We start from the raw sequence: 25,682 nt of genomic DNA, 5'->3' as shown, positions 1-25,682 counted from the left end.
TCCAACTTGACATCGTTTTCTGTACCAGCTTGTTAACGGCTGCGTGAAATGGTTTCGTTAACAAAAGCAGTATTCGAGGCTGCTTGAGAGAAGTCGCTTGAGAAGTGGAACAAATCTGACAAAGTTTCTGTACACACGTGAAGTAAATGCATGAACATCAAAGAGGTTTGTGAATTAATTATACCAGGTGTTCAAGGTTAAGCTTTATGCTTTTCTCAAACTTCAACACTAGGAGGAACATGTCAAACACTTTTGTACATAGCTTATGCATTCAGGGGGACACAAAGTATGAGAAAAATATATATGGTTGTCAGTGGTTTAATTAACACAGATTTTATGTTTAGCTTCTCAATGACTGCACTGGGAAAACATGTAAAACACTTTTTTACAGAGATTATGTATCCAGGGGCACCCAAAGAAAAAGAAAGATCGTGGCTGTCAGTGAATTAATTAACTCAGATTTCATGCTTAGCTTCTCCGTCACCACAGCATGCTTGCTTATGTGTATTGGAAAGTTGGAGGCAGTCGCGTTTCTACGAAGTTACACTTCCAAGGATACTTCTAGCATGTGTGTGCCGCGGCAAAGTTTAATATTGTGCGTGATTGTGCACGCAAGGCGGTGAAGATCGGCGCAATGTTCTTCGCCGATGTGACGAACAATTATAGGTTGCTATTGCCAGCCAGTAGTAAAAGGGTAACCGTTGTCATCTTCAACTATGTCTTCGACCCATTGTCAGATTAAACGACGCACGCAACTGCCGCGTCTCTTCGGGGAGGAGCTTCGCGCCAGTGCTGCAGACACTGAAAACCTAATTACAAATGTAGGTTAATTAGGTGACTTGCACCCATATTTATTGTCTCACTTTGGGTCCTCCCGGATACATAGGTTATCTACAAAAGGAGGAGGAGGATGAAGGAGGGAAAAAAGGGAGGTTATCTGCAAAGGGGGTTCTCATGTTCTTACCAGTGCTGAACGTCTAGAACATCATAAAACCTAATTTTGAAGACCCGGTAGAAGAATACACACGTGCAAACACGGACACAAGAGAACATGAAGATAGCGCAAATGCTCATTGGCCTGTTGTGTTATCTCTTTTCTAGTGTTTGGGCCTGGACGTCTACCTTTTTTTATCATGAATGCCTTTCAAAGAACTAGTAGAGTAGATACGATCTACCTCAAATTATTCTCGTTGCATGCTTACTATCAGTTCAGAAGGAATTTGTAGAGGAAAATAGTGGGAAGTTTACAGAACCAAGCAATGCTCATGGCGACATTTTATATTTATTATTCACTCTTGACGTAACTCAAGCATTAATTGCGACTGAACTTCATTCTGCGCGTTCACTCTGAGCCCCTTCTCACCTGCGTAAAGTGTCCGTTTCGGGGAGAGAAGTTGAAGCGGCCAACGATGTCCCGGCTAGTGCTCCGGTGTTCCTCCCACCAGGTCCTGATAGCCTGCTCCCAGTTGCCTCGGGGTGCCAGGAACAGATTTTGGCCAATGTATCCCCCTTAAATTGAGAGTATTGTCGTTAGGCAATGAAGAATCCAGAAAAGGAATAATGAAACTTGGCTTAATTTAGGGGGGGGGGGGGTTAGAGAGGCTCTTCCGTCAAGGGTGCCACTGGCCTTAGCTGCCCATTGAGCCTGGTCGATCAAGGATTGCTAGTTGGCCAAGATAGAGCGTCCCACTGCTCTAAGGTGTGTGTCTTTGTAATTTATGTATCTGTCACGGTTGGAAGGAACTATTATCAGCCCCAAGTAATCTGGTATGGCGTAGGACTCCCTTCGCATGAAGTGCAAGTTTCAGCCCATCAAGCATACGCGATTACAAATAGACATCATGGGATGAAATTATAGGCTATACAAGTTTTAGCTTCTGCCAACGATTTACAACAGAAAATGATGCGCTGATGCATTGCATAAACAATGCTGAGGGCTTCGAGTACCTAACTACATGGTTAAAATGAAGATCTAAATAACAGCTGCTGTAACTTACGCATACGGGTATCTCAACCTTTCGTTTGATTAGTCCTAAACAAAAGGCAAGTACATAGACCTTTAGCTTCCTACAGCCATATTAGGCAAGAAAAATAATGGCAGTATACATTTCCCCGTAGTGACCGACAGCATTCCGCTGTCACCAGAATCGCAGTGCACTCTATATACTTACTAACTTGACCACATCCAAAGCAGCCATGTTGGAAGCGGCAACTCTGTGAGTGAACTTGGGCACGCCTTGCAACTTCTCCATCATACTCCTGAGGAATAGGGAAAAGAAATAAAACGCAGCGGTATAGTAAGTGCTACGTCTAGCACCATCTCAGTGCAGGTAACACGACAACGTAAACAACGAGTTTTAGGCCTACAGTCACAAAGAAAACAATTGAAAAACTCCGTATAACCATAGCACACAATAGCATCTGCTCAGTTTCGAATGCCCACAGGCCATTTTTCTCTCTCTCTAAGTGATTATGTAAAAGAAAGGAAAAGAAAAGTGCCGCCCGTAACTGTCTATCACTGGGATGACACCTCAACATTACGGCACAAGGGTAAGGGGAGTGGAAATAAAAGTGGATAGGAAAAGAAAAAGAGAAGAAGTAGCAGAGAAGAAGAAAAAAAAAGGCATTCAAGTCGTGTTTGCGTGCGCGCGTCGAGAACCCCAAAGGCCATTTTTCTTACAAATGACCAACTAGACTTGAGATAAGGTGTCGCAAGCGTCGAGATTGCCACATGTTGTGAAAGAGGATCATTAAAAAAAAACTCCGGATAACGATGGAACACGCATTCTTTCTTATGGAAAAATTTCATATCAGGCGTGAAAGTGACACACATGAATCGGCTTATACTTTTATATAAAAATTATCCTAATAAGATGAAATCTTGAAAAGGAATTGAAAAAAAAGAACTTGGTTTCTTTCTAATATACTCTAGGACTGAAATGTGGCTATTTCTAAGAATACAAAGAAGGCGTGATAGCAAGATGGCGTCAAAGCACGCGAAGAACAAGAATCATGATCGAAAACACAGTATTCAGTGCATCTTGTAAGTTATGAATGGTTTATTTTCTTATCGCGCAAAACAGTCGCTTGTTGACAATACAGAGAAGGTAGCTACCAGCTTACATTCGAGAAAATAAAAGACAAGAGAAAAGAAACCTTCCATATTTTTAGGCCACATTAGTATAAGAAACGAATGTACTTTTACGTATAACGTAAAGCACGCTCACACATTATATTTGCAGCTAGGCAGCGTCACCGGACGAAGCCACAAACCTTTGCCGCAAGAACTATAATAACATAATTTTGAGGTCTTATGTGTCGAAATCACGATATGGCTCGGAGGAACGCCGTAGTGGGGAATCGGAAAATAATTTCTACCACCTGGGGCTTTCTCTTAAGTGCAAATAAATCTTGCAACATGCCTCTCCAGCCCTTTGCCGTGATCGAAATGTGGCCGCCTCAGCCGGGATTCGATTCCGAAACGTACGGTTCAGTAGTCAAGCATCTCAACGACTTGACCACAGGGCTGAGTGTAAGCCTATTCACCGGTGTGTGCAAGGGGGAGGGGGAGTTCACGAAGGTGGCCACTCCCTAAGCACGAAGAGGGGGGGGGGGGGTGCGCGGTCAGCCTTATACATGGACATGATTACGAGAAGAGGGGCGATGCAAAAAAGCTGCAACCCCCCCTCCGTCTGGGGATCCTGAGCACGCCAATACACTGCCTCATCGCTGCTTCTTATTGCCTTGAAATAGCTGGAAAAGCCTGCATTACCCAAGTTTGGCAACTACTAGCCCACCATAGACAATAGTGATGATACTGTTCGAAGAGTGAACACACTAAACTTTTCCAAAGCAGCCGTTCTCATCTTAGGTCAACATCAGATGTGGTTCCAGCATTTTATAGCAGTCTAACAAACATTAAATTTGTGTTCGTATGACTCAGTAGGCTATATTCATGCGTTCAGTGGATAGAGCATCGAACGCGTTATAATCATGTGGTGTTTACACAGGAAGAATACACTAAAGAAAGTTACAGAGGATACTGATGCCATCGCCCCGTATGACACCGATTACCACAAGGTGTGAGATTGGCCTGTATTCAGGGGCGAATCACATTAAAACCGCACAATTACCCGCTGTCTATAAACCACCATCCGTCGTCTACAGCAGATGCAGAAACAGCAACATCTGTGCACAACAAAAAGGTTATAAAAAGGCTGTTAACCAGAACAAACAAAAATAAAAGGCCACAGCACCGAAAAAACGTTTAACCACCCGTCAATCAAAGAATATGACAGAACAAAAGGTTAACGAGAACAAAATAAGTGGCTGTTAACTTGAACAAAATTGATGGCCAAGATTTATGAGTCGTTGCACACTCCTTCGCTTCATCATGAGCATTCATTTGCGTGAATATGCGTAGATGTTTCTTAATGTAAACATACCTTTTTGTAGCAACTTTTGGTGTGTCTGTGAATGTTGTTTCTGTCGCGATGTTCTGTTGGATTGTAATTGGTGTTAACTGTCTGTGAGAATAAATTTCTCTAAACAAAGCTAGAGCATTAAAGCGTGCGGCGGAGATTGACTTAGGTGCTTTAATAGAAAAACGAGACATCCAATGGGACACCCACCAGGAGAAGCATGTCTGCCGCCGGCGGGAAACCACCCAGCTTTCCCAAGGCCAGCGTCTGCCTCAGCTCGTTGTGGAAGCGCGTGATGAAGACGACTTCGTCGGGAGACACCGACTGCAGGAGAGTGCCGTTGAAGGTGCTCCAGAGTCCCGGCCGGATGAGGTTCAGCGTGGCCGGAAAGGGCCACGTTCGGTTCATCATGAACCAGCGGTTCGGGGTGTGCGGTCGAGTCTGCGGGTTCCACCACGGTGGGGGAGGGGGCGGGAACTGACTGTTCTGAGGCGGCGGTAACTGCTGCACCCATATCGTACAGGTCACGAGGCTCAACGCTGTGCAGATGAATATGGCGGATCCCAGGGACGTCGTCATGGACCTGGATCGGTGGTCAAGAAGGGTAAATACGTCGGCTTGTTCTGATTGGCGATTCTTATTGCTTCGTTGCCAAGCAAAAAAAATATTTACACTAGAAAATAAAAGAAAGAGAAGCAACTATATTTGCTGCACAACTAGGTAATTCAAATGAGCTTGCTGGTGGTGAAAAGGGTGAGGACGATATGTGGTGCTTAACGGCCCAAAACCACCATATGATTATGAGAGACAACGCAGTTCAGGGCTGAGGAAATTTCGACCAGCTGGAGTTCTTCAACGTGCACCCATATCCGATCACACGGGCCACAGCATTTTCACCTCCATAGAAAATGTAGCCGCCGCAGCCGGGATTCGATCCCGTGACCGTGGATCAGCAGCCTAGTACCTTAACCACTATAGACCACCACCGCGGGGCTGGTGCGAAGACTGTTTCGGTTCAGTTAATCGCTGCAGCCTGAATAAGGTAGTCAGTTGCCGAAAGGAAGGACTGACACGCCGCTAGCGAGAACGCTGGCAGTAGTGTTAATAGAAAGCGGTCCCCCTCGCTTTCAAGAAGAAGGCGATTTTGGCTAGCCTTCACGCAGCTCCGATTTCGGTTGAATGTTTTCTGAGTAACCTTCAGACAAAATCTCTGAAGAAAGGATAACTTTACCACTCTTGAATTGTACCGTACATGTCACCAGAAATAAACGGACCATTACTTACATCGATGCCTTGCAACAAAACAGTGGCAGATGGGCTCTTTGTGTCGTCCCGCGTTTTTTTTTTTTGTGGTGTCCGTGTGTTTGGCGCACGACAATGAAGTTTGAGAACTGAATCGTGGTGCATGGTGGGACATCAAACAGAGAGGCAAGGCGCAAGAAAAGAAACAGAAGGGGCTAATATTTGATCTTGCGAACTTGAGTCGATGGGAATAAAAAAAAAATGCTTTCGTGATCATAATCATAAAGCCTTCTCTTGAATGCCAAGAGTCGTTCACATTGTATACACAAGAACAGGCTCCAAAAATTTGTTCATGATCTCCGGTTTAGTTCAGTGCGGAAAAATATATGCCTGCATAAAATTTTTCGAGGGCGTAGTCGCCAAAGCTTATGGGGCCATGTGCTCGAAGAAGTACCGAATATTTTTTGCCAGTTTTCAGTACATGTCACGCTATAATTACTATTTATGCGAAAACTTTGGATGCCTCAATGAATGACTCAATTCAGCACTCAATTAATTAATTTGTGGTGTTTAACGTCCCAAAACCACCATTTGATTATGAGAGACGCCGTAGTAGAGGGCTCCGGAAATTTTGACCATCAATTCAGCACTCGGTGGTGACCATTTCATGCGTCCAGGACGAGTGGTGCGAAAAATTATTGTGTCATGACGTCACTCATCATGACATCACAGATCCCAAAAATGTGTGTCATGGTCAAGGCGTCACACACTGTAGAAAAAGAACGTGGTAAAGAGAGGAGAAAGAACATGGATTTAGCTTACGAATCGTCTTAGGTCAATGCACATGGGACACTAAGTTTTGAGTGCGTGACACTAGAATACAAAAGCTGCTGCAGTGACAACCAATTACATCGAACTTGGGTAACTTGAACAATCCTTCATATTGTACAAGTCGAACACGTCAACGTTTCACTGTGATTGTATCGGAAAATTGAGAGCGTGATCGAGCGGAAAAAGTCGGAATGCTTGACATGTCGAACATCAAGCAATGCGATGCGACCCAAAGAGTTTTCCGTCCTTCAAAAATCATCCGACGTTTCTCACGATATCTGACATTACGACGTGCATTTCAGTGGGGCGCTTCAATTTTTGGATTTCTGGGTTGGTTCTGAAGACGAAGAAGTGTGTTTTGAATAGGAGCTACTTCTGCTAACTCCGGCGTATTTCAGTAGTAATTTAAGTCTGTTGATCAGTTTTCGCTGCTCCCTTGGAGGGGATGGATGTAGACCACCCCGGGCGCCTGCCGGCACCAGCGGCGTCAGCGGCGGCTGCCTCCAGGAAGCGTATGGGACAAGCGAGCGACAGCGACAGTGAAGATACTCATGCTTACTATCTCAGCAGTGAGGACTTCTCAGATGACGGTTTCCAACCTGTGCTGAGCCGCAAGGCGAAGAGAAGGAACATGAGGACATCCTTAACTATTCACACTGTAAGTGAAGCGCCAAAATCGAACACTTATACCATCCTGTTTCTGCCTGTACTTCCTACCGTCAGCATGAAACGCCTTAACATACAGTCTGTGTCGAGGTCTCTGGAAACGCTCGTGCCAAATGAGATCACGGACATAAGAGTGAACGCCAGAAAGAATATACTGGCTGTGAACGTTTTGCACGCAAGCGCGTTGGGCGTTCTGCGCAGTGTAACTGACTTGGACGGCAACCAGGTGCGCTCTCATGTTTCCTTGGGATGTGATGTAGTAACCGGCGTGATCTACGACATTGATGTCGCTATTTCCAATAAGGACTTACAACTTCTTGTCAAGTCAACAACTGATACTCCAATTGTTGATGTCACCCGGCTAGGCAAGTCTCGCTGTGTGAAGATTGCGTTTAAGAGCACATCACTCCCCTCTCATGTGAAGGTGGGGTACTTCAGACATGCTGTGCGGCCTTTCATTCCAAAGCCTCTCCAGTGCCGTAAATGCATGAAACTTGGACATGTGAGCAGCGTCTGCGAGAATTTGGTGGTATGCCACCGCTGCGCCGAGCACCATGAAGCGGATAAGTGCGTCGCAACTGTCAAGAAATGCTCTAATTGCAATGGATCCCATGAAGCCACATCGAAGGACTGCCCACGGATTCAGAAGGAAATTGCCATCTTGAAGGAGATGGTGCGCGATCACTCATCTCATCGAGAAGCCGCAGCTAAAGTCAGAAGGCGTCGTTCACGTCGACGTCGGTCTTCGAGGACGCCCGCTACCTCCTCGACACGTTTGCGTGATCCCTCATTAGTACCACCTCCTTTGCCTCCCAGACCACATGCCGTGGGAAAGGCTGTAAAAAACAAAGCCAGTGAGCATACCCTAACTGCGACAGAGTGGCCTGCACTTCAAAGGGAAGCAGCATCAAGCGAACCGAAGGAGCTTCATGACGGCCAGTCCACGCTCCCGGTTCGAGATCTTTCCAACCAAGACAGGCAAGTGACTGCAATCGTCCCGGTTCGAGATCTTTCCAACCAAGACAGGCAAGTGGCTGCAATCGTGCAATCATTATTTGCTACGATTCGCACGCTACTGATCAGCATACAATCTCCGTCTGCTAAGAGTGCACTGCAAATACTGGATGCACTGAATCCAGTTCTTGCTAACTTCGTATAAGCACAATGGCTCAACAAAATCTCATCTTCCGCACTGAAGTTAAAAGTGCGTCGATTTTTCAGTGGAATGCCTGAGGCATGAAGTCCCGTATCTCGGACTTTCACCAATTTGTTGGGGTCAATCAATTCCCCATACTTGTCATATGTGAACCAAACGTATCAACGCCTTACAGATTGTCCGGTTATGAAGCTTTTTGTTCAGCCGCTTGCGAAGAACGAAGCAAAGTAATTGTTTACATTCGCACAGACTTGACTTTTCTTTCGCACCCAATAAGTTCAAATGACGACAATCAGTACGCGTGTTTTCGTGTGAAGAGGAATGCAGTTTCGTTCACGCTTATTGGTGGATATATATCTCCGTCATCGCGATTTGACTGCGACAGATTAAAAGACATCCTAATGAGAACCGATGGGCCTTGGATCATCACCGGTGACTTCAACGCCCATCCCATGCTTTGGGGGAGCACTAGGATGAATGCCAGGGGCCGGAACATTGTGACATTCGCTTCCGATTACGACCTTTCCATCATGAACGATGGTACCCCCACATATCTGCGGGGTCTCACGTATGGCAGTTGCCTTGACCTGACATTGGTGTCATGGTGCTTCTCTCACAAAGTTAAGTGGTTTTGCGATATTGAGACTCATGGGAGTGATCACATACCCACCTACGTGACGATCGACGGTATCATAAAAAATTTCTCTTTCGGTGTTGCGATTGGCACTGACTGGTCGATGTTTGCATCGCGTGTTGAGAACGCTTGCAAAGAAGGCCTCGCCTGCAGCCTGGAAAATACCATAGCGAAAGCTATGCAAGCGTCCAAATGTAAATTACCATTTTCGTCTAAAGTAACACAGTTTGACATCGAACTGGAAAAATTACGAGCTATACGAAGGCGTGCTGAACGACGATACAGACGCACAAGATCAATTTACGATCTGAGGGAAGCAAGGCGGCTCCAGAAAAAGATTCAACGACGAATTTACAAACTGGAGAGCGAACGCTGGAAAGCATTCTGCGAATCTCTAGACCCTCATAAACCTCTGTCATATATCTGGAGAACAGTTCGTGGTCTTCGCTCCTCTCCACAACAACGGCACCCTTTTAAAGCTTTGGCACTCCATCATGGAAAAACAGAACTCGAGGTGGCTGAAGAATTTTGCACGAGAGTTGCCGGGGATATTATGAACGAGAGCATCGACGCCGTGATCGTTCCTGAGACGCGATTCCCAGAAATGGACATTCCGTTCACAGTGGAAGAACTGGAAGGTGCGTTAGTCGCTTCTAAGCGCATGTCATCGCCAGGTCCTGATGGTATTACTTATAGTGCGTTGGGACACCTTGGAAAAAAGCCAGAAAAGAACTTTTAACATGTTTCAACAACTCCTGGGTCAGTGGCAGTGTTCCTCGAGAATGGAAAATAAGTCGATTAATACCACTTTTGAAATCGGGAAAATCACCATTGGACTTGACAGCGTATCGCCCTATTGCCCTCGCAAGCTGCCTCGGAAAAGTGATGGAAAGAATGGTTCTATTTCGTCTCGAGTGGTACTTGGAACGATACACCAAATACCCTTCTTGCATGGCAGGTTTTCGTCGGGGCCACTCCTCCATTGACTGTGTCCTTGACTTATCGACATTTGTTCAACAAGAAAAAAGTCGCAAGCGCGTATCAGTAGCACTCTTTCTTGACGTGAAGGGTGCATATGATAATGTCGCTCACGATGCCATCCTCGCTTCTCTCGCCGCAATGGGCATTGGTGGACGAATGTTTCAATGGATAAAAGATTATATAACTGGCAGGGGTTTCTTCGTACAAACATACGAAGGTACAACTGCCCAACATTACACCTACTGCGGAGTACCTCAGGGAGGTGTTTTAAGCCCCACAGTGTTCAATGTGGCCCTCATTGGTCTGGTGAAGGTTCTGCCAAAGTCGGTGTGCCTATCCATATACGCCGATGATATTTGCCTCTGGAGTGCTGCAGTTACTCGCCCTCAGGTGCGTGCACGAATACAGCGGGCAGCAACCCTCACAACAGCCTACCTTCAGAAACAAGGCCTAAATATATCAACTGTGAAGTGCGCGTTGATGGCGTTTACACGCAAACCGATGACGCCATACCCTATTTACATCAATGGGCAGAGTGTCAAATATGCACGGACGCATCGTTTCCTGGGCATAATAATCGACAGAAGTCTTTCGTGGAGCCCACATTGTGCGCACTTGAAGAAGAGACTGCTATCTATTGTGCATATCATGAAATTCTTGTGCGGTAAAGCATGGGGAACTTCTGTGGCCTCCATGCTACAGCTGTACAGGGCCCTATTTCTGGGTCTATTGCGCTACAGCTTGCCGGTACTGACTAACACTTGCAAATCGAATACTCATTCATTGGAGAGTTTGCAGGGTCAGGCACTGCGTATCTGCCTAGGACTGCCCCTATGCGCTTTTACTTATGCCACAATCATGCTTGCCAAAGACCATCCGGTCAGGACAAATATAGCTGTGGATTGCCTCAGAGCGCACATTCGACATGCTAGCCGTGTCGCCGACCACCACTTGGCCCTTCTACCTTCCGGAAGACCACGTGCTACGTTTTCAGACGTCATAGCCAAGCACCTAAACAGCATTCCATCAGGATATACGCCAGCTGCGAGAACGGCTTGTCCTCTGTGGTGCCTCGACCAGCCGCAAGTACGTCTAGAAATTCCGGGAATCAAAAAGAAAAGCAGTCACTCCAGAGTAGCATTGAAGCAAGCAACACTGCTATTATTACATGAGTTGTACTTAGACCTAACGCAGATATACACTGATGGGTCCATCTCATCCAGCAGCTCATCAGGTGCCGCTGTAATTCCGGCTGCAGAAATGACAATCAAGTTTAAGTTGTCGCAAATGACTACATCTACGGCATCAGAGCTTGCCGCTATAAGGGCTGCTTTACAATATCTCGTTCAAGAACGTCCAGGAAAATGGGTTATATTCTGTGATTCGAAGGCAGCGCTTCAAAGTTTGCAGTCTGCCATGCGTAGGAGGAGTCATGACCAACTAGTACAAGAAATAAGACATTGCCATCATGAAGCTCTTGCACGAGGGCATGATATTATATATAAATAGCTGCCTGGACATATCGATATTACCGGAAGTCAATTAGCCGATGATGCAGCCCGCTCAGCCCATGAAAAAACCCGTGTAGTCCCGATTCCTCTATCAAGGAATGATGCAGCAAGACAACTTTACCTGCTGGCTCGAGATCTCACACGCACGTTCTGGTCGTCTACCAGCTTCCAAAGGTGTCAGTTTTATGAACTGGATCCTTCGCTCAAGCTAAAGCTACCATCACAACTTTCCCGCTCCGATGCGACACTGTTATGCCGCCTTTGGTTGGGTGTTGCATTTACAAAGGTGTACTCCTTTCGCATTGGTATGGCAGACACTTCTACATTCGACTACTGTGGAGCTGAAGAGACCATCGAACACGTCCTGTGCAGTTGCGCTTGCTACGACACACAGCGATGCCAGCTACGGATGGTTTTGAATCGACTTGACCCCGGACCATTTTGTGTGCAGAAGATACTAGGACCTTGGGCATTTGCCTCAGTTGCGCAGAAAGCAACAAAAGCACTGCTACTTTACCTCAAGTCAACAAACCTGAGCAACCGCCTGTAGACTGTGTGCTCCCCGAGTGTGCTCGTGATTGTGTGTACCTTCTCATCTTTCTGCAACCTCTTTTCTCCCCTTTATCCCTTCCCCAGTGCAGGGTAGCAAACTGGATGTGCGTCTGGTTAACCTTCTGCATTTCCTTGCATCTTTATCTCTCTCTCTGGGTTGGTTCTGGAGACCCGCGGGCTCTCCGAAAGCTACCGCTGCTTACGGTTCTGATAAGAAATGACGTAGGCTGGCTACGCGCCCGCCCGGCGACAGCCCGAAATCGCGAAATCGAATGCAGGACAGCCAGCGTAAACGTGAACAAACTCTACCGTCATGGCAGCAAACAAAACAATGCGCCGCGTTTATGTTGCCTTTTTTCTGCATTGTCGGCTTGGAAATACGCAGCTTAGCTCGCCAAAAATCTGAAATAATATCCTCGAGCGTACGCATTTGGGGTACAACTTCGTACGCTCGCACGATCACTCGCCGCATCCGCGAACGAAACAGCCAGCTGGCGCACGCTGCTTCGAGAACGATGCAAGGTGAGCTGCCGTGACGGTGAAGGCTTGACAAGCTCACGCCTCTTTAGTACATGTATCAGACACTGCACAACACGACGCGAAGTCACAGGGAAGTGATCGTGCCCCCAAAAGAGCTTGAAGATATATACCTGCTCAGCTATCGCGTATCATACGTCGCGAACACACGCTGACCAACTTAGGTTTTCTTCTAAAGTTTATGATATGCGCAGATATCGGTACCATGAGTGCGCGTCGTATATGAAATAAACATTTGCATGACACGTTCTCGATTCATTTTCAGAACTTGCCTTGGCCTGTTTTCCAGTCCTAAGTGACACTTAACGAATGTCATGTATATCAGCTTTGATTCGACCTACTAGGTGATAGTACGTACTGCGAAGCATTATTACGAAGAGGTGAAAAAAGACAAAGCCAACGATGAAATGGGCCATGAAAGGATGTATACATTTCTGAATCCATTCTCCGTTTTTTTTTTCTCGCGCCATATTGTATAATATCATACCACATATGCTGGCTCATAGATGGAAATGGGTTCGCATGCTGTTCGCGACCAGCGAGCATCACCAACAGTCGCGATCTAGGACTTTCTTTCACCATAGAAGATAAATCTAGTAGTCATGACAGAGGTTCTAAGAGGTTCACGTATACGCAAACATACGACGGAGCGAGCTAGTGCGATCACAATCGTCTTCGCTAAGTGCACAGAAAGCAGGCTCAGCTTCACAAATGACTACTACGAAAAAAAAAAGTTACACCAAAGTTGTCTTCATGCGTGCGCACGAACGTGTACTACGTACATGACTTTTAAGGCATGTGCACGACGCAGGCAACAGTTCACCGCATTGTTCACAGGAGGAAGCTTCACGGGAAACATAACAAATGCGATGAACAGTAGGTTCAAACACTCGCCGCCACTCGTAATCGCCTAAATTTGCAAGGGAAACGGGCTTTAAAAGATAACGCCACGCGTAATGACAAGCGAAGGCGCAGTCCTAAAGCTCCCACATTACAATCCATCGACTCCTCACAAAGATGGCACCGAGTGCGCATCGTACCTTTTCGGCGTCTGCTATCCCGAAACCTGCCCAAAAGCTTCCAGAAAGCTACCACGACTAACTTGTCCTGGAAGCGTCTGGCGACCCTGGGGCTCCCCGCAGGTCGCCAGAACGTTTAACCCGAGAACGCCAACCGGAAGTGCGCCGTGGGCGGGGGGGCGGGGGGGGGGGTGACAGAGCAGCCCGAGAAAAACGAGCGCGCTCTGGCTGGCTCTGGCAGCCCGCAGTTAGCCAGAAGTGGAAAATTCAAGAGCCCCAGTGAGAGAGCTTTGTGACTAGGAGGGCACAGTGCAAAGCGAGTGGAAACTATCGCTTGCCATCGCGTGTGTTCTGCCATAATTCCATGTCGTGGCAGTTGTGTTGGGTCGTCGCAGTACGCCTCTATAAGTTCAAGAGGGTATCGTAAAATGGAAGAACCCGTGCGTTTCACGCAAATTTAGCGACAATCGACGCAGGCGAAAGAAAAAAAAATGTCCGGTGTGGCCGCTGGGTACGGCCACCCACGAAGTATGTTGTAATATTGATAAACAATTCCAACATTAGGGACAAACAAGGTTAGGGGATACCTCTGCCCGACGAGCACAGACATACATGTAATAAATGATAAATATTTTGTCCCTGTTCACTTATGTATTTGGATATTCCGGCTATAACAAGAGCCTGTGCATATTTCACATGTCCAGCTACAAAACGCCAAAAAAAAAAAATGAGGAGAACTGCCATAAGCCGTATTGTCGACCAGTCCACGATACCAACTTGCACACAAATGGCAAGACAAGTTCTTCGATATTTTATATCAAGTTACAAGATATGTCAAACTGATCCCCGTTTCTTGTCTATATATGCGGGTGTTAATGTATGCGATTTCACGACATCGCATTTCAGCCCTCCCACTCTTAGCAAAATTCTAGGTACAGTATTTGAGGATCGTCGCAATATCGTGGTCGAGGCTGGAAAAATTCAATCTCGAAGTTTTGTGCATGGGTGGTTTCCCTCATGCCATGAGGCATGAGGGACACGTGTTTTGTGCACACGTGCTGTCCTTCATGCCCCGTGACATGAGGGACACCTGCTTTGTGCACACGTGCTGTCCCTCATGCCCTACGGTATGGCGGAGTCTTGCGTCAATTAACTTTGGCAGCAACTTCAATGCAACCGGTCATTTTTCAATTTGTAGAACTTTGCCAGAACCTACACTAATTCAGATTTGAATGTGAACCTATAGGGCAGTAGTTTGATCTGTCCCACCTCCTTCCTTCATAGGTGGCGATGAAGTATCCACATATTTGCACATTCCTAACGGGAATCGGCCAAAACAGAGGACATAACAAATGACTTGACGCAGGAGCTACATGTGTTGTGTGCACAGCACCGGCGCATCCGTTGGGTCCCCTCATCGGTCGTCGTTTAATTTCTCTCGTGCAATGGAGTCCATATTGAAACTACAGCAACACGCAAATGAAGGCTAGGCTTAAAAATATAACAAGTGACATTATATAACTAAAAACAGCTCGCTTTACTCCTGATACTCGATTAGAAACGTTGAAAAACACTTACAGTTTGGCCATGTTTGCGTCTTCAGACCGCCCGCTGGGAGCTATCCACGTACGCTGTTCAAAGTGCCGAAACACTGCTATAGGAAGAGTTTATATACGCTTTTATTTTCTATACAAGTGATAAGAGGTCCGATGACCAACACGAATTCCTATTTTTCTCCAAATCTTTCTTGTCATCAGATTACATGGATGAATGAACTTTTCTATCATCAGATTATAAGGATGAATAGATATGTGCACTGCCTGCAACAAATCGTAGAGCGACTAGAACAAATTGAACACTGTTGTGACTGTTGCCTGCGCTATCAGCGCAGCGCCTGGAAATCGCTACATGCTGGCCCGTGAAACAAGGCTGCCTCAATTTTATATTCAAGGCCATCACCATGCTTATCTAATCGCAAGAGGAGGACTGGATGAATTGGAGGAATGAACATTATTCAGAGAAGCCATTATTCAGAGAAGCCAGTTGAGGTGGTTGGGTCGAGGTTTTTTATAAAGGAACGTCCAGGGCTCGCCATAACGCCGCCTCAAGCGACACTAAATTTAGCACTATAGACGAGATCCTACAGCTTGTAAAGGGAAGCAGTATTTTTTGCGGGGACTACAAGATAAGGCAGAAAGGAAAACGCTGATAACTCCTATCCCACCCTCGATGCCAGCATTCAGTTATACGTTAGTAATCCTTAAGCTGGAGCACGAGTCGTGCCGATGGAGAGCAATGGCTGACGTCGAAACCGGTTGCGTCTGCTCTGAACGCGCGCGTGCTAGCATGCCTTATTCTTGTTATATCGTTCCTTTATCAATAAATTACCAAATAAAGAGATATACCATTACAGGTGGCTGATAGAGGGAGCACCGGTTTGGAAGTTTGCAAGTCGCTATCAGCAATACGAAAGTAAAAGAAGTCGGACGTTGTATCAGTGTCAAGTTAAAACTGAACAGCGGCAAGCATTCGCGATGGTATAGTGCCCGCTGCCCACTTATCACTGCGAAGAGCCAGGCATACATGCGCCCAGCTGCTGAACAGGATGCGTGCGCCTGTCAATGGTGATAACTGGACGGCATGCACTACACTGTCGCAAAGGCTTTCTGCTGTTCGGGTTTCATTTGACGCAGGTAGTATGCCTTTCTATATCAAGAGAAAGATTAAAAAAATAAGCGCTGTGTTCCCTAAAATGACTTATGTATGTCTTTTCTAGTAATAGGCGCACATGCAGAATATATACGTGTTGTTTTGTTGCCCCAGACATGCGAAATAATTGCTTTTTAACAGAAAATTTTACGAGTATGAACGCTGAATTTTGAGCAACATAGGTGGGCGCTGCGGATGGGGTCGGCCGTTTCGATTACCCGATGCTGTTAAGAGTAGACAAACAGACAAATGTACAGACAGACAGATAGACAGACAGACAGACAGACAGACAGACCAAAATTTTGGCGTCGAAGGTCCCCAAGAAAGACTATTGTCTTTAAAATTGCCACATAACACGCACCTTGGGAATCCACTTTATGCGTATTGCATGCGCATGGAAGGTCACCCTCAGGTACATATTTTTTATTCAGCGACAAGTTACGAAATGACGCTAAATACACATGTTTAACCGTTGCAGATGTTACTATAACTAGTTGTTTGCACTTTCGCAACGGTGTCAACATAAATACGAGTATTAGCAACACCAGAAGCGATAAGCTGATATGAATCGCTGGTGCTTGCGAGTGTGGTAGCCCTAGACATGAATTAACTTCAGTACATGGCACCTAACCACAGTTGACGTTAACACAACATGACGGCTGTATCATAGGAGTATTCTCGTAATGTTTATAAAGTTGGGTAGCCAGCATTGAAATCACAATTGACGTTTTATGAACATTAGGGTCTATCTTAACAGTAGTTCCAAAACCTGACGTGGCTCTGTGGTAGAATGCTTGACTGCCACGCAGAAGGCTGGGATTTCATTCCTGCTAGGATTCTCACAATTATTCTGTGAGTTCGTACGGTCAATGCTGCCAATGTCACTTTTTTCTTATCGTTCACGTGTTAAATTTACCCATATGTGTTCTGGCCGTTCCTGAGTAGATACCAAGTGTCAATCACCACATACCCGCATACCAGAGGCACATACCCGCCTGTGGGTATATGCCACTGTCTGGTGCGAAGTGTTTGCCGACATAGGCGACGGGATTGTGAAATCACTCATATCTACACCAGCTTGTGATATTCGTCAAACCATGTTACTCTCCCATGATAATTTCTGTGCACGCCAAGTTAAGATCACGAGAGCCAGCCAGATGTAAGCGGCTAGATAGATAGATACGCAGATAGACGCAAACAAATGCTTCGCATTTAATAAAGAAGTCATGGCATATCCACGAAGGAATGATGATGAGTGGGCGAAGCAGTGCGATCATTCGTCGTTTTTGCAAATCGCCCATGTCATTGACCAATCACGCACGTGAGTGAGTGCCAAGCGATTTACCGTTATATAAAACGCTTGTTAGCCATCACTGGCATGTTGTGTCGAGCTTTGAATTCCGTTACTGCTTTGTGGTATTGGTTGCAGCCGGAAGTTTGTAAAGACGAGCTCTAGGAACGTTCCCCTGGTGATTGTTCGTTGTTTCGAGCAGCACGAAATGCATCGAACATCATCTCGAGACGTCATTGCACAAGCGAGTCGTTGTCCGTGATAATCATCGTGACCATCTTAATCGTCATCAGCGTCATTGTCAGCGGCGGCTACGGCCAACAGCGCCAACACCAACAGACAAGCCTTAACCTTCAGAAACTTCACCCCTAAAGCATCGTGGCATTACCACGTAGTCAATGATGATGAGTGGGTGAAGCAGTGCACAACTCATGCACAGCCCACGCAATCTACACACTGTACGTCACGACGATGACGCTCATGACGCTGAATAACAAGCGCCTTCCAGACCACACATTCTCCTTTTTCCATACGGGGGTGCTATTTTGGATCCTGTCTAGTTCCACCGTATTGTCAAATTTCGTAATGGCGACATCTTAGGCCAATCAGAGAAGTCGTAGCAGTCCACTGGGCTAATCAGCATCGATTAATGGTGGAATGTGACAACATATCGGAATCGGACAGTGTCCAGAATAACACCCCCGGCACAGCCCGTGTAAGCTACTCACTATGCGCGATGGCGATGACGATGAAGCTGATGACGGACAGTGACTGGCTTGCGCAGTGTACGACGTCTCGAGATGCTCTACGATGAATTTCGCATGACTGGAAACAACCAACCACCATCAGGGGTAACGGGCTCAGACCTCGCGTTTGCCAACTTCAGGCTACATCCGATACCACAAACACTAATAACGAAGGCCAAACAAAATTCACAGCTCAACACAGCATACTAGTTACGACCCGTAAACATTGTATATAACAGTATGTCATTCGGCACTCATTTAAATGCGTACGTGGTCGATGTCACGGGCAATTCGCAGTAACACTGATTGATTCCTCGGCTGAACGCACTCATCATTATTCACTTCGTGAATAAGGATGAGTGGGTGAAGCCCAAGATCGAATAAGCCAATATCGAAAGTGCATCAGGAAAGGGGCACTCACATTTACGCATGAAATCAACGCGCCTTTACTGTTTTATTTTTGTACAGCCGCGTTTTTCTCGCCATGACGGGATCAGTCACAGCAGTGATTCTATAAAGGCTTTCCTCTACCAAGACTCTTCTAGCTCTCTCACTATGAGCGTATGAGGAGCTCATTAAAATACCAATTGAGAAGAAACAATTACGATTTGATGCCTCGGCTGGGGCCCACGTGGAGTCGCCCTGCGAGAACCGTGCCGTATATGTATTCCTTCTATTCGCGAGACAAGCGCAAGAAATGATGGTGAGATTGGGCATCCGATCCTACACGCGACGACGCATTCGTGGCGTGCGACTGTTCAGGGCACAGCTCGGACGCTCCACCCAAGTACCGTACCTCAGCGTACACGATCTCAAGGACTTGTATCTTCTTTATTGAGTACAAAACAAACAATCTCGCACCATCATGCTTCGTCGTATCCTTATTGAAGTTGGGCCATCTCGAGCGACAAACATTGAAATAGCCCGCATTCCTCGAAGGCTCTTCTAGCGTACAGCCTATAACCGGGTGAAGGCTGTCGCTGGAGCCGCTATTGATCAAACCCGAGCTCATCGTCACAAATGCTTATTTCTATCAACATGTTTATGACTTGTATTTTTATGTCACACTTTTACATAAGCTATTGCTTTTCTCGACAGCCTCAATGTCATGAGCATAGGTGGAAGCGGTGCTATATGCTGTTCACCGAGACAGCCGGCGTTGCTGTTTGCCCGCGAAATAGCCTTCCCTCGCAGCCTGATATCTCGCCGGCGGATGCAGAAATTGCACACTTCAGACGTCCTCTTGCTCTGCTACAGTCGGTGAAAGCCTAAGAATAAATATAGGCTCCACCTAGGAGGATGTATTGCCATTATTTTTCATGCTTCTGCCCTGTTGCTACTTCACGCTGCGGAAACGAAGGAACGCGATAAGGCGTTGCAAAACACTCCGAGCTGTTGCAGCTTCGGAGCACGTCAAAGGCGGCACAACCAGGAACTTCAGTTGCATCAAACGCCAGAAGATGTTGTGTGCTGGTGAATAAGAGATGAATTTTAGGGGCGAAGCTCATTTGGCCGAGGGTTTGCTCCTCCTCCGTAATCGTAATATTATAGCAGGTAGCCCCCTCTAGTTTATGAGTTGCTCAATAGATGGTGTTGTGTGTATATTTCCATGTCTCTACTGTTTGAGGCCAGGACGGGAGTATTGCGAACCAACACTTATCGGGCCAAATACAAAGGAGTAGACACAGTATGCAGTGCGTGTGGATAGGAGGAGCAAACCGCCGAACACCTCATAATGTTCTTTAAAGGGCTTTACCCTATAGTCCAGGATGATGGCGCAGAGGTTTCCAAAGCAGTGGGGTTTAGGGAAAGCAAGGGCAAAATAGACTTTAAGCGGGTAGAAATAACTAGAAGGAGGCTATCTGATTGGTTGCTAAAATCAAGGCACGAAAGAAAATTAAATCTTTCACTGCAAAGTACCAGTCCTAAACTTGACCAGTTAAAGGGAAAAAAAGATAAATCTAGTTTTTGGTTCACTAAGTATTGCGGCTAGGTGGCGTTAGCCGCCGCCCGATTTAATGGGTACAGCCATAGCAATCCATCCATCCATCCATCCATCCATCCATCCATCCATCCATCCATCCATCCATCCATCCATCCATCTTTCCGTTCGTGCTTCCATCCATGATCGAGTTCGTCCGTCCGTCTGTCTGTCCGTCCATGGTTCCGTCCAACCATGCGTTAGTCCGTCCATCTGTCTGTCCTTCTTGCGTCCGTCCATTCATGCGTCCATCTGTGCTTGTCTGTCCATTCATGAGTTCGTCCATGCGTCCACCCATGCGTTCTTCCTTCCACGCTTCCGAATGCCAGGATGATGCTGTGTGTTGGTGGATAAGCGAGAATTTTTAGGGGCGAAGCTCCTTAGGCCATGGGTCGTTTCCTCGTCCGTAGTCGTGGTAGTAATGGAGCCGCCTCTACTTTATGACTCGTTCAATAGATGACGTTGTGTGCACATGATCTTGGAAACAATATAAAATGGCGTTAGTGGTTTTCACAGCATATACGTGAAGTGAATGTTGATGAGGGGGGTGAAGCGTCCGTTCATCCATCCGTGCATCTATCCGTGTGTCTGTCCATTCATGCTTCTGTCCATCCGTGCGCCCGTCCGTATTTTCTTCTGTCCGGGCTACCATCCGCCCGTCCGCCTGTCCGTGCTTATGTCCGTCCGTCTGTCCGTCCGTTCGTGCTGCCGTCCCTCTTTGTGTTCGTGCATGCGTCCATCAGTCCATCCGTGCTACCTTTCATCCGTTCGTGCGTTCGCGCCTCTGTCCATCCGTCCGTCCAACCGGACGGACTGATGCACACGTGTACGGACGAACGCTTCGCCCCACTCATCATCATTCACTCCGTGGATATGATGAGATGTTTTATACGTTCGTCCTAGCCATTATGTCCTATAAAAGGGCAGCTCTAGTTGGACGTGCTTAATACAAAGGGATAGTGGTACATATTATTTTCGGGGCGAAGTTCTTTGAACCATGGGTTGTGCATTCGCGATGTATGTAGTAGTAGTAGTATCAGTAGTAGTAGTCGTCGTCATCGTAGTAGTAGTAGTAGTAGTAGGTAGCCACCTCTCGTTTAATGTTTGGAATGTCCGCTGGATCATGGTACTTTTGAATGATGAATATATGATGAAAAGATGCAAGGTGGTGGTACTTGAAGTGTTCACTAGATGGACGGACAGATAGACAAGCAGACGGACGGATGAATGGACGTGCAGACGGGTGGACAGACAGACAGATGTACGGACGGACGGACGAACGGATAGACGCAAGAATGAACGAATGAACAGAAGCACGGACGGACTGATAGACCATTCGCCCCGCTTATTATCATTCACTCTTCGGATATGCTGTGATATTCTTTCAAATGCGAAGCATTTCTTAGCGAACTTCGGTGACTTTGAGCGTATCTATCTATCTATCTATCTATCTATCTATCTATCTATCTATCTATCTATCTATCTATCTATCTATCTATCTATCTATCTATCTATCTATCTATCTATCTATCTATCTATCTATCTATCTATCTATCTAGCCTCCTACGACCTTTAGCTCTCCTGGCCGTTTAGATAACGGTATCTATACCAAACGTGGTATGCCATAACATGACTGTATGAAGAACATATGTGACTAGTCATAGTCAGAGCATGCCATATACAGTAGCAAAATATCACACTCAGGGGAACCTTAGTATCGGTGTATCTTTCTGCATTGTCATTGGGATTAAAGTTCATTTCACAGTTGCGGCACAAGCAATTCCCCCTTTTCCCGCTTAAGTTTTTTCGTTACTTCGCTTGATCTAAAAGGAATGCACGTTTTGCTATGTTTCTTCATGCTCCTTCAAGACAGACGGGGCATTTCCTCCCTACTTGAGTAGCAATAGGAAGCATGCATTGCACGCGGGATGATGTTATCGCATGTACCCTCCTTGTCCCAGAAATGGGTCAGTTCATTTGAACTCTGCTTCAGCAGCGTTCGTTCCCCCCGCTAGCGCAGTTTTACGAGCTGGTAGAAGATGTGACGCCGCGCGGGGTGATATTATTGATTCGGAGGCCATACGAATCATGACACTGTATCCAACGGCGAAAATTCGTCACAAGTGTCCACATAACCTCTGCTGCAATAAAACAATGGTCAGGTACTGCTGTACAATTCTTTTAAATCGTAGCATTCCTAATATGCATGAAGGAAGTGAACTTTTAACTTGCCGAAACAGTGTTTCCGAGCTTCTAAGGTCGGGGTCACAAGGTGAGAAGGTTCGTGATTCAGGGAATCCTCTAGAGCTTCAATTATTTTTGTTCTTAGGTTGTCGTACTTCTAATGCGATAGCAATTATACGGACACTCTCAGCCGGAATTCGTCGCCGAAGCCGGCGTTGACATCGGCTTCGCCGTCACTCACGATATATGTATACGTATCAATATATATGTAAACGCAAGCAAAAAATAATGCAGAAAAAGACTCCGCGAACGAAATTGAACTTAAAACCTGTGAGTCGTGAGTGCGAGGCGTTAACTACTGTTCTAACGCCCCCCCCCCCCCCCACGGTGGTCTAGTGGCTAAGGTACTCGGCTGCTGACCCGCAAGTCGCGGGTTCAAATCCTGGCTGCGGCGGCTGCATTTCCGATGGAGGCGGAAATGTTGTAGGCCCGTGTGCTCAGATTTGGGTGCACGTTAAAGAACCCCAGGTGGTCGAAATTTCCGGAGCCCTCCACTACGGCGTCTCTCATAATCATATGGTGGTTTTGAGACGTTAAACCCCACATATCAATCAACCACTTCTAATGGGCATCTCGGGGGTAACTCTTGTGTTTTTAGCATTACCAGAAAGATGTCGTAATGAGCACGCGTCGCAATATCATCACGACGTGGTGGCGCGCACTCTCATCTCCCACGTGTACTTTGCGCCACGGAAGGAAAAGGGGCAACACTCACTCGCACTCTCTTATCTCGTAATTGGGAGGATCGTATGTCTTGGCTAGCCTTGGGTGATTCTGTTGTAGTTACCGGGCGCACAAAGCTCACTGCGATCGTTGCACTCTCCATTTGCGAAAAGGGAGCGCTTCTCAGACACAGTGAAGTAAGAACTGAGATGATTATTCGCGTTCATCTATACCTGTGAGTACGTTTCGTGCATCATTTGTGCGTGAGAAACGTGGGGCACGTTTCAATGTGCTTGCCATTCTGCGCGTAACCTTCCAATTTGTTGCTATCGCGTTAATTGTTTCGCCTTTGTGACAAAACTGTGACTTTTTCCCTTTTTTAGTAAAGCCTATAACGTTGAGCTCTAATTGTTTCCCAGATGCATGCGGTGGCAGTACTTCTTGATTGTGTTTGTGTAGTTGTCAACATATCCGATCTCCATGAACATGCGTATTTCCTCTAGCAAGAAACGACCCATCACCGATGAATAACTCTATACCGGCCTCTTTTGCAGTCTTCCATGAATTTCAGCATACGGATTCGTGCTACGTTACCCTTCTGTTTTTCTAATCTGTGATAGGAAAAAGTTGAAAGCAAATTAAGAATACCCCGCAGATTGTAATATCGTGATTTCATTATCAACTTTATGTATGTTCTATGTATGCGTTTTTTGTTTCTCTTACCATGCGATGGCAACAGCAATGTTAGTGGCAGTGTTAGATCCATCTACTTAAAAAATGCTATTACAAAATTTTAGCGTTATTATAGCATAAGCTGCACTGGCCTAGGTTGAGCCATTTCACGTGGCTTACGGCGAGCAATTCTGTGCAATCTCCGCAGTGACATCACACGGCAGACAGCTGGCACACCGCCGAAAGCCTGGAAGCTCCTGGAATGGCGTGCCGCTGGTGCGCTGGCGCTTAAATCACGTGAGATAACTCGCTAATCCATACAACCATCTGCCTGTTCATTCATCCGTGGTTCTTCCGTCCATTCGTAGTTCACCCGTCTATCCCTCCATTCATCCGTGGTTCATTCGTCTGTCACAGTGTAGCTCCAGCTACGCATGTACTGGCATAGCCGAGCTAAGCTGCTGCTAATTTTTAATCTTTGGCCAGGACATGATTGCCTACGAAATTGATGTCTCGTTTTGTACGCTTTGGGAAGGTATCAGTTCGTAGAAAAAATATGCGATCCTTTTTTTTTTTCATAAGTTTCGTAGACGTCTTCCTTATAGCAAGAAAACGAAGTTTTTCTTTCACCAAAAATTATTATCAATATGGCAGACATTAACCTTAAAGTCGTTTATTTTGCTGCAAAAATCTAAGTGTAGAAATGACACTTTCGGAAGGCAATTAAAAAAATGAAAGAGTGGGTTCCTTTCACTGGTTTAGGCGACGACAAAAAGACATGAAAGAAGCCCCACAATACTACTACCTACGCGCTCTTCGGGCAGGCCAAGCTCAAATAGAAGAGCATAAATAGTTTAATGAAGGATTGAAAGAGGAAAGACAGGGAGGTTAGCCAAATTGTTTAAAGGACTAAGCATGTGATATACCGTCAAAATATTACAATCCATGGAACTAAGTATTGCTGTATTTATCTCTGCGTGTAGTTTCATCCTTGCAGTAGCCCTTATTTTGTGTTACCATTAGTGTAAATTGGGTAAAACAATTGAACATATTTTATGTCAGTGCCCCCAGTACAGCTCTCAACGACAGTCCCTCTCAGCAGTGTTTGCTCGCCTCGACGACCAGCCATTTTCTGAACAGTCAATCTTGGAATGTCGGAAAGATCGAGCTTCACGCCAGAAAGCAACGAAGGCGCTGATGAAGTTTCTGCGAGCGACCCGCCTCGTTGAACGATTGTGACACTACTGTGTGCGAGTGTGTGTGTGTGTGTTTGTGCTTCTCTTCCTCCCTTTCCCCTTTTTTTGTCTCCCCTTACCCCTTCCCCAGTGCAGGGTAGCAAACCGGATATGTTTTCTGGTTAACCTCCCTGCCTTTCCGCATTAAATTTTCTCTCTCTCTCTGGGTAAAAGAAACCCCTATTCACACATAATACGCAAACTGGTAGATGTTAAGAGCAGTGTATTCACCGAATTAAATATTTCACGTTAGTGCTGACAAGTACCCAAGTGGAAAATAGCAGAGACATACGCTTGCTACACACTGAACGCTAATAATTACTGGCCGAAAGTGGCAGCCTAATGTTTTGTGTTATATCGCTTCCTCTTCCGCAGCATAGGTTTAGATAAGGTGGAAAACTTGAAATCTGGGGTCTTCAGAGCTTACCGAAGCTACGAGGGACACTTTTGGCATATACGTAAACTTCATTTTGTGCACCAACAGGTTTGAGCCCCGACGCGTGTAGCTACGTGGCGACGGGTTTGTGCTGATGACCTAGCCATGTTTGTATATCGACTTGGCACTAAGAAGCATGCTAGGTTTATAATAAT

At 46.2% G+C, this 25,682-nt stretch overlaps 1 protein-coding gene across 2 annotated transcripts in view; it reads right to left on the bottom strand.

The window, feature by feature from the left end:
- The window catches only part of LOC142817882 (scoloptoxin SSD976-like), a 454,431-nt gene that overhangs the window by 6,349 nt on the left and 422,400 nt on the right, over positions 1-25,682 (bottom strand). For both annotated transcript variants that reach the window (XM_075895816.1, XM_075895817.1), the window contains exons 3-5: positions 4,632-5,004; positions 2,172-2,259; positions 1,364-1,509 (exon numbers count right to left, since the gene is read on the bottom strand). In XM_075895816.1, the coding sequence (XP_075751931.1) occupies positions 1,364-1,509; positions 2,172-2,259; positions 4,632-5,000 (603 nt within the window). In that variant the 5' untranslated portion in view covers positions 5,001-5,004. The remainder of the gene's footprint in view (positions 1-1,363; positions 1,510-2,171; positions 2,260-4,631; positions 5,005-25,682) is intronic.

Source organism: Rhipicephalus microplus, chromosome 5 (assembly GCF_043290135.1).
Source record: "Rhipicephalus microplus isolate Deutch F79 chromosome 5, USDA_Rmic, whole genome shotgun sequence".
NCBI classification, from domain to species: Eukaryota; Metazoa; Arthropoda; class Arachnida; order Ixodida; family Ixodidae; genus Rhipicephalus; species Rhipicephalus microplus.
Note: the sequence above shows the minus strand (reverse complement) of the source record. Positions and strands in the feature narration are given on the sequence as shown.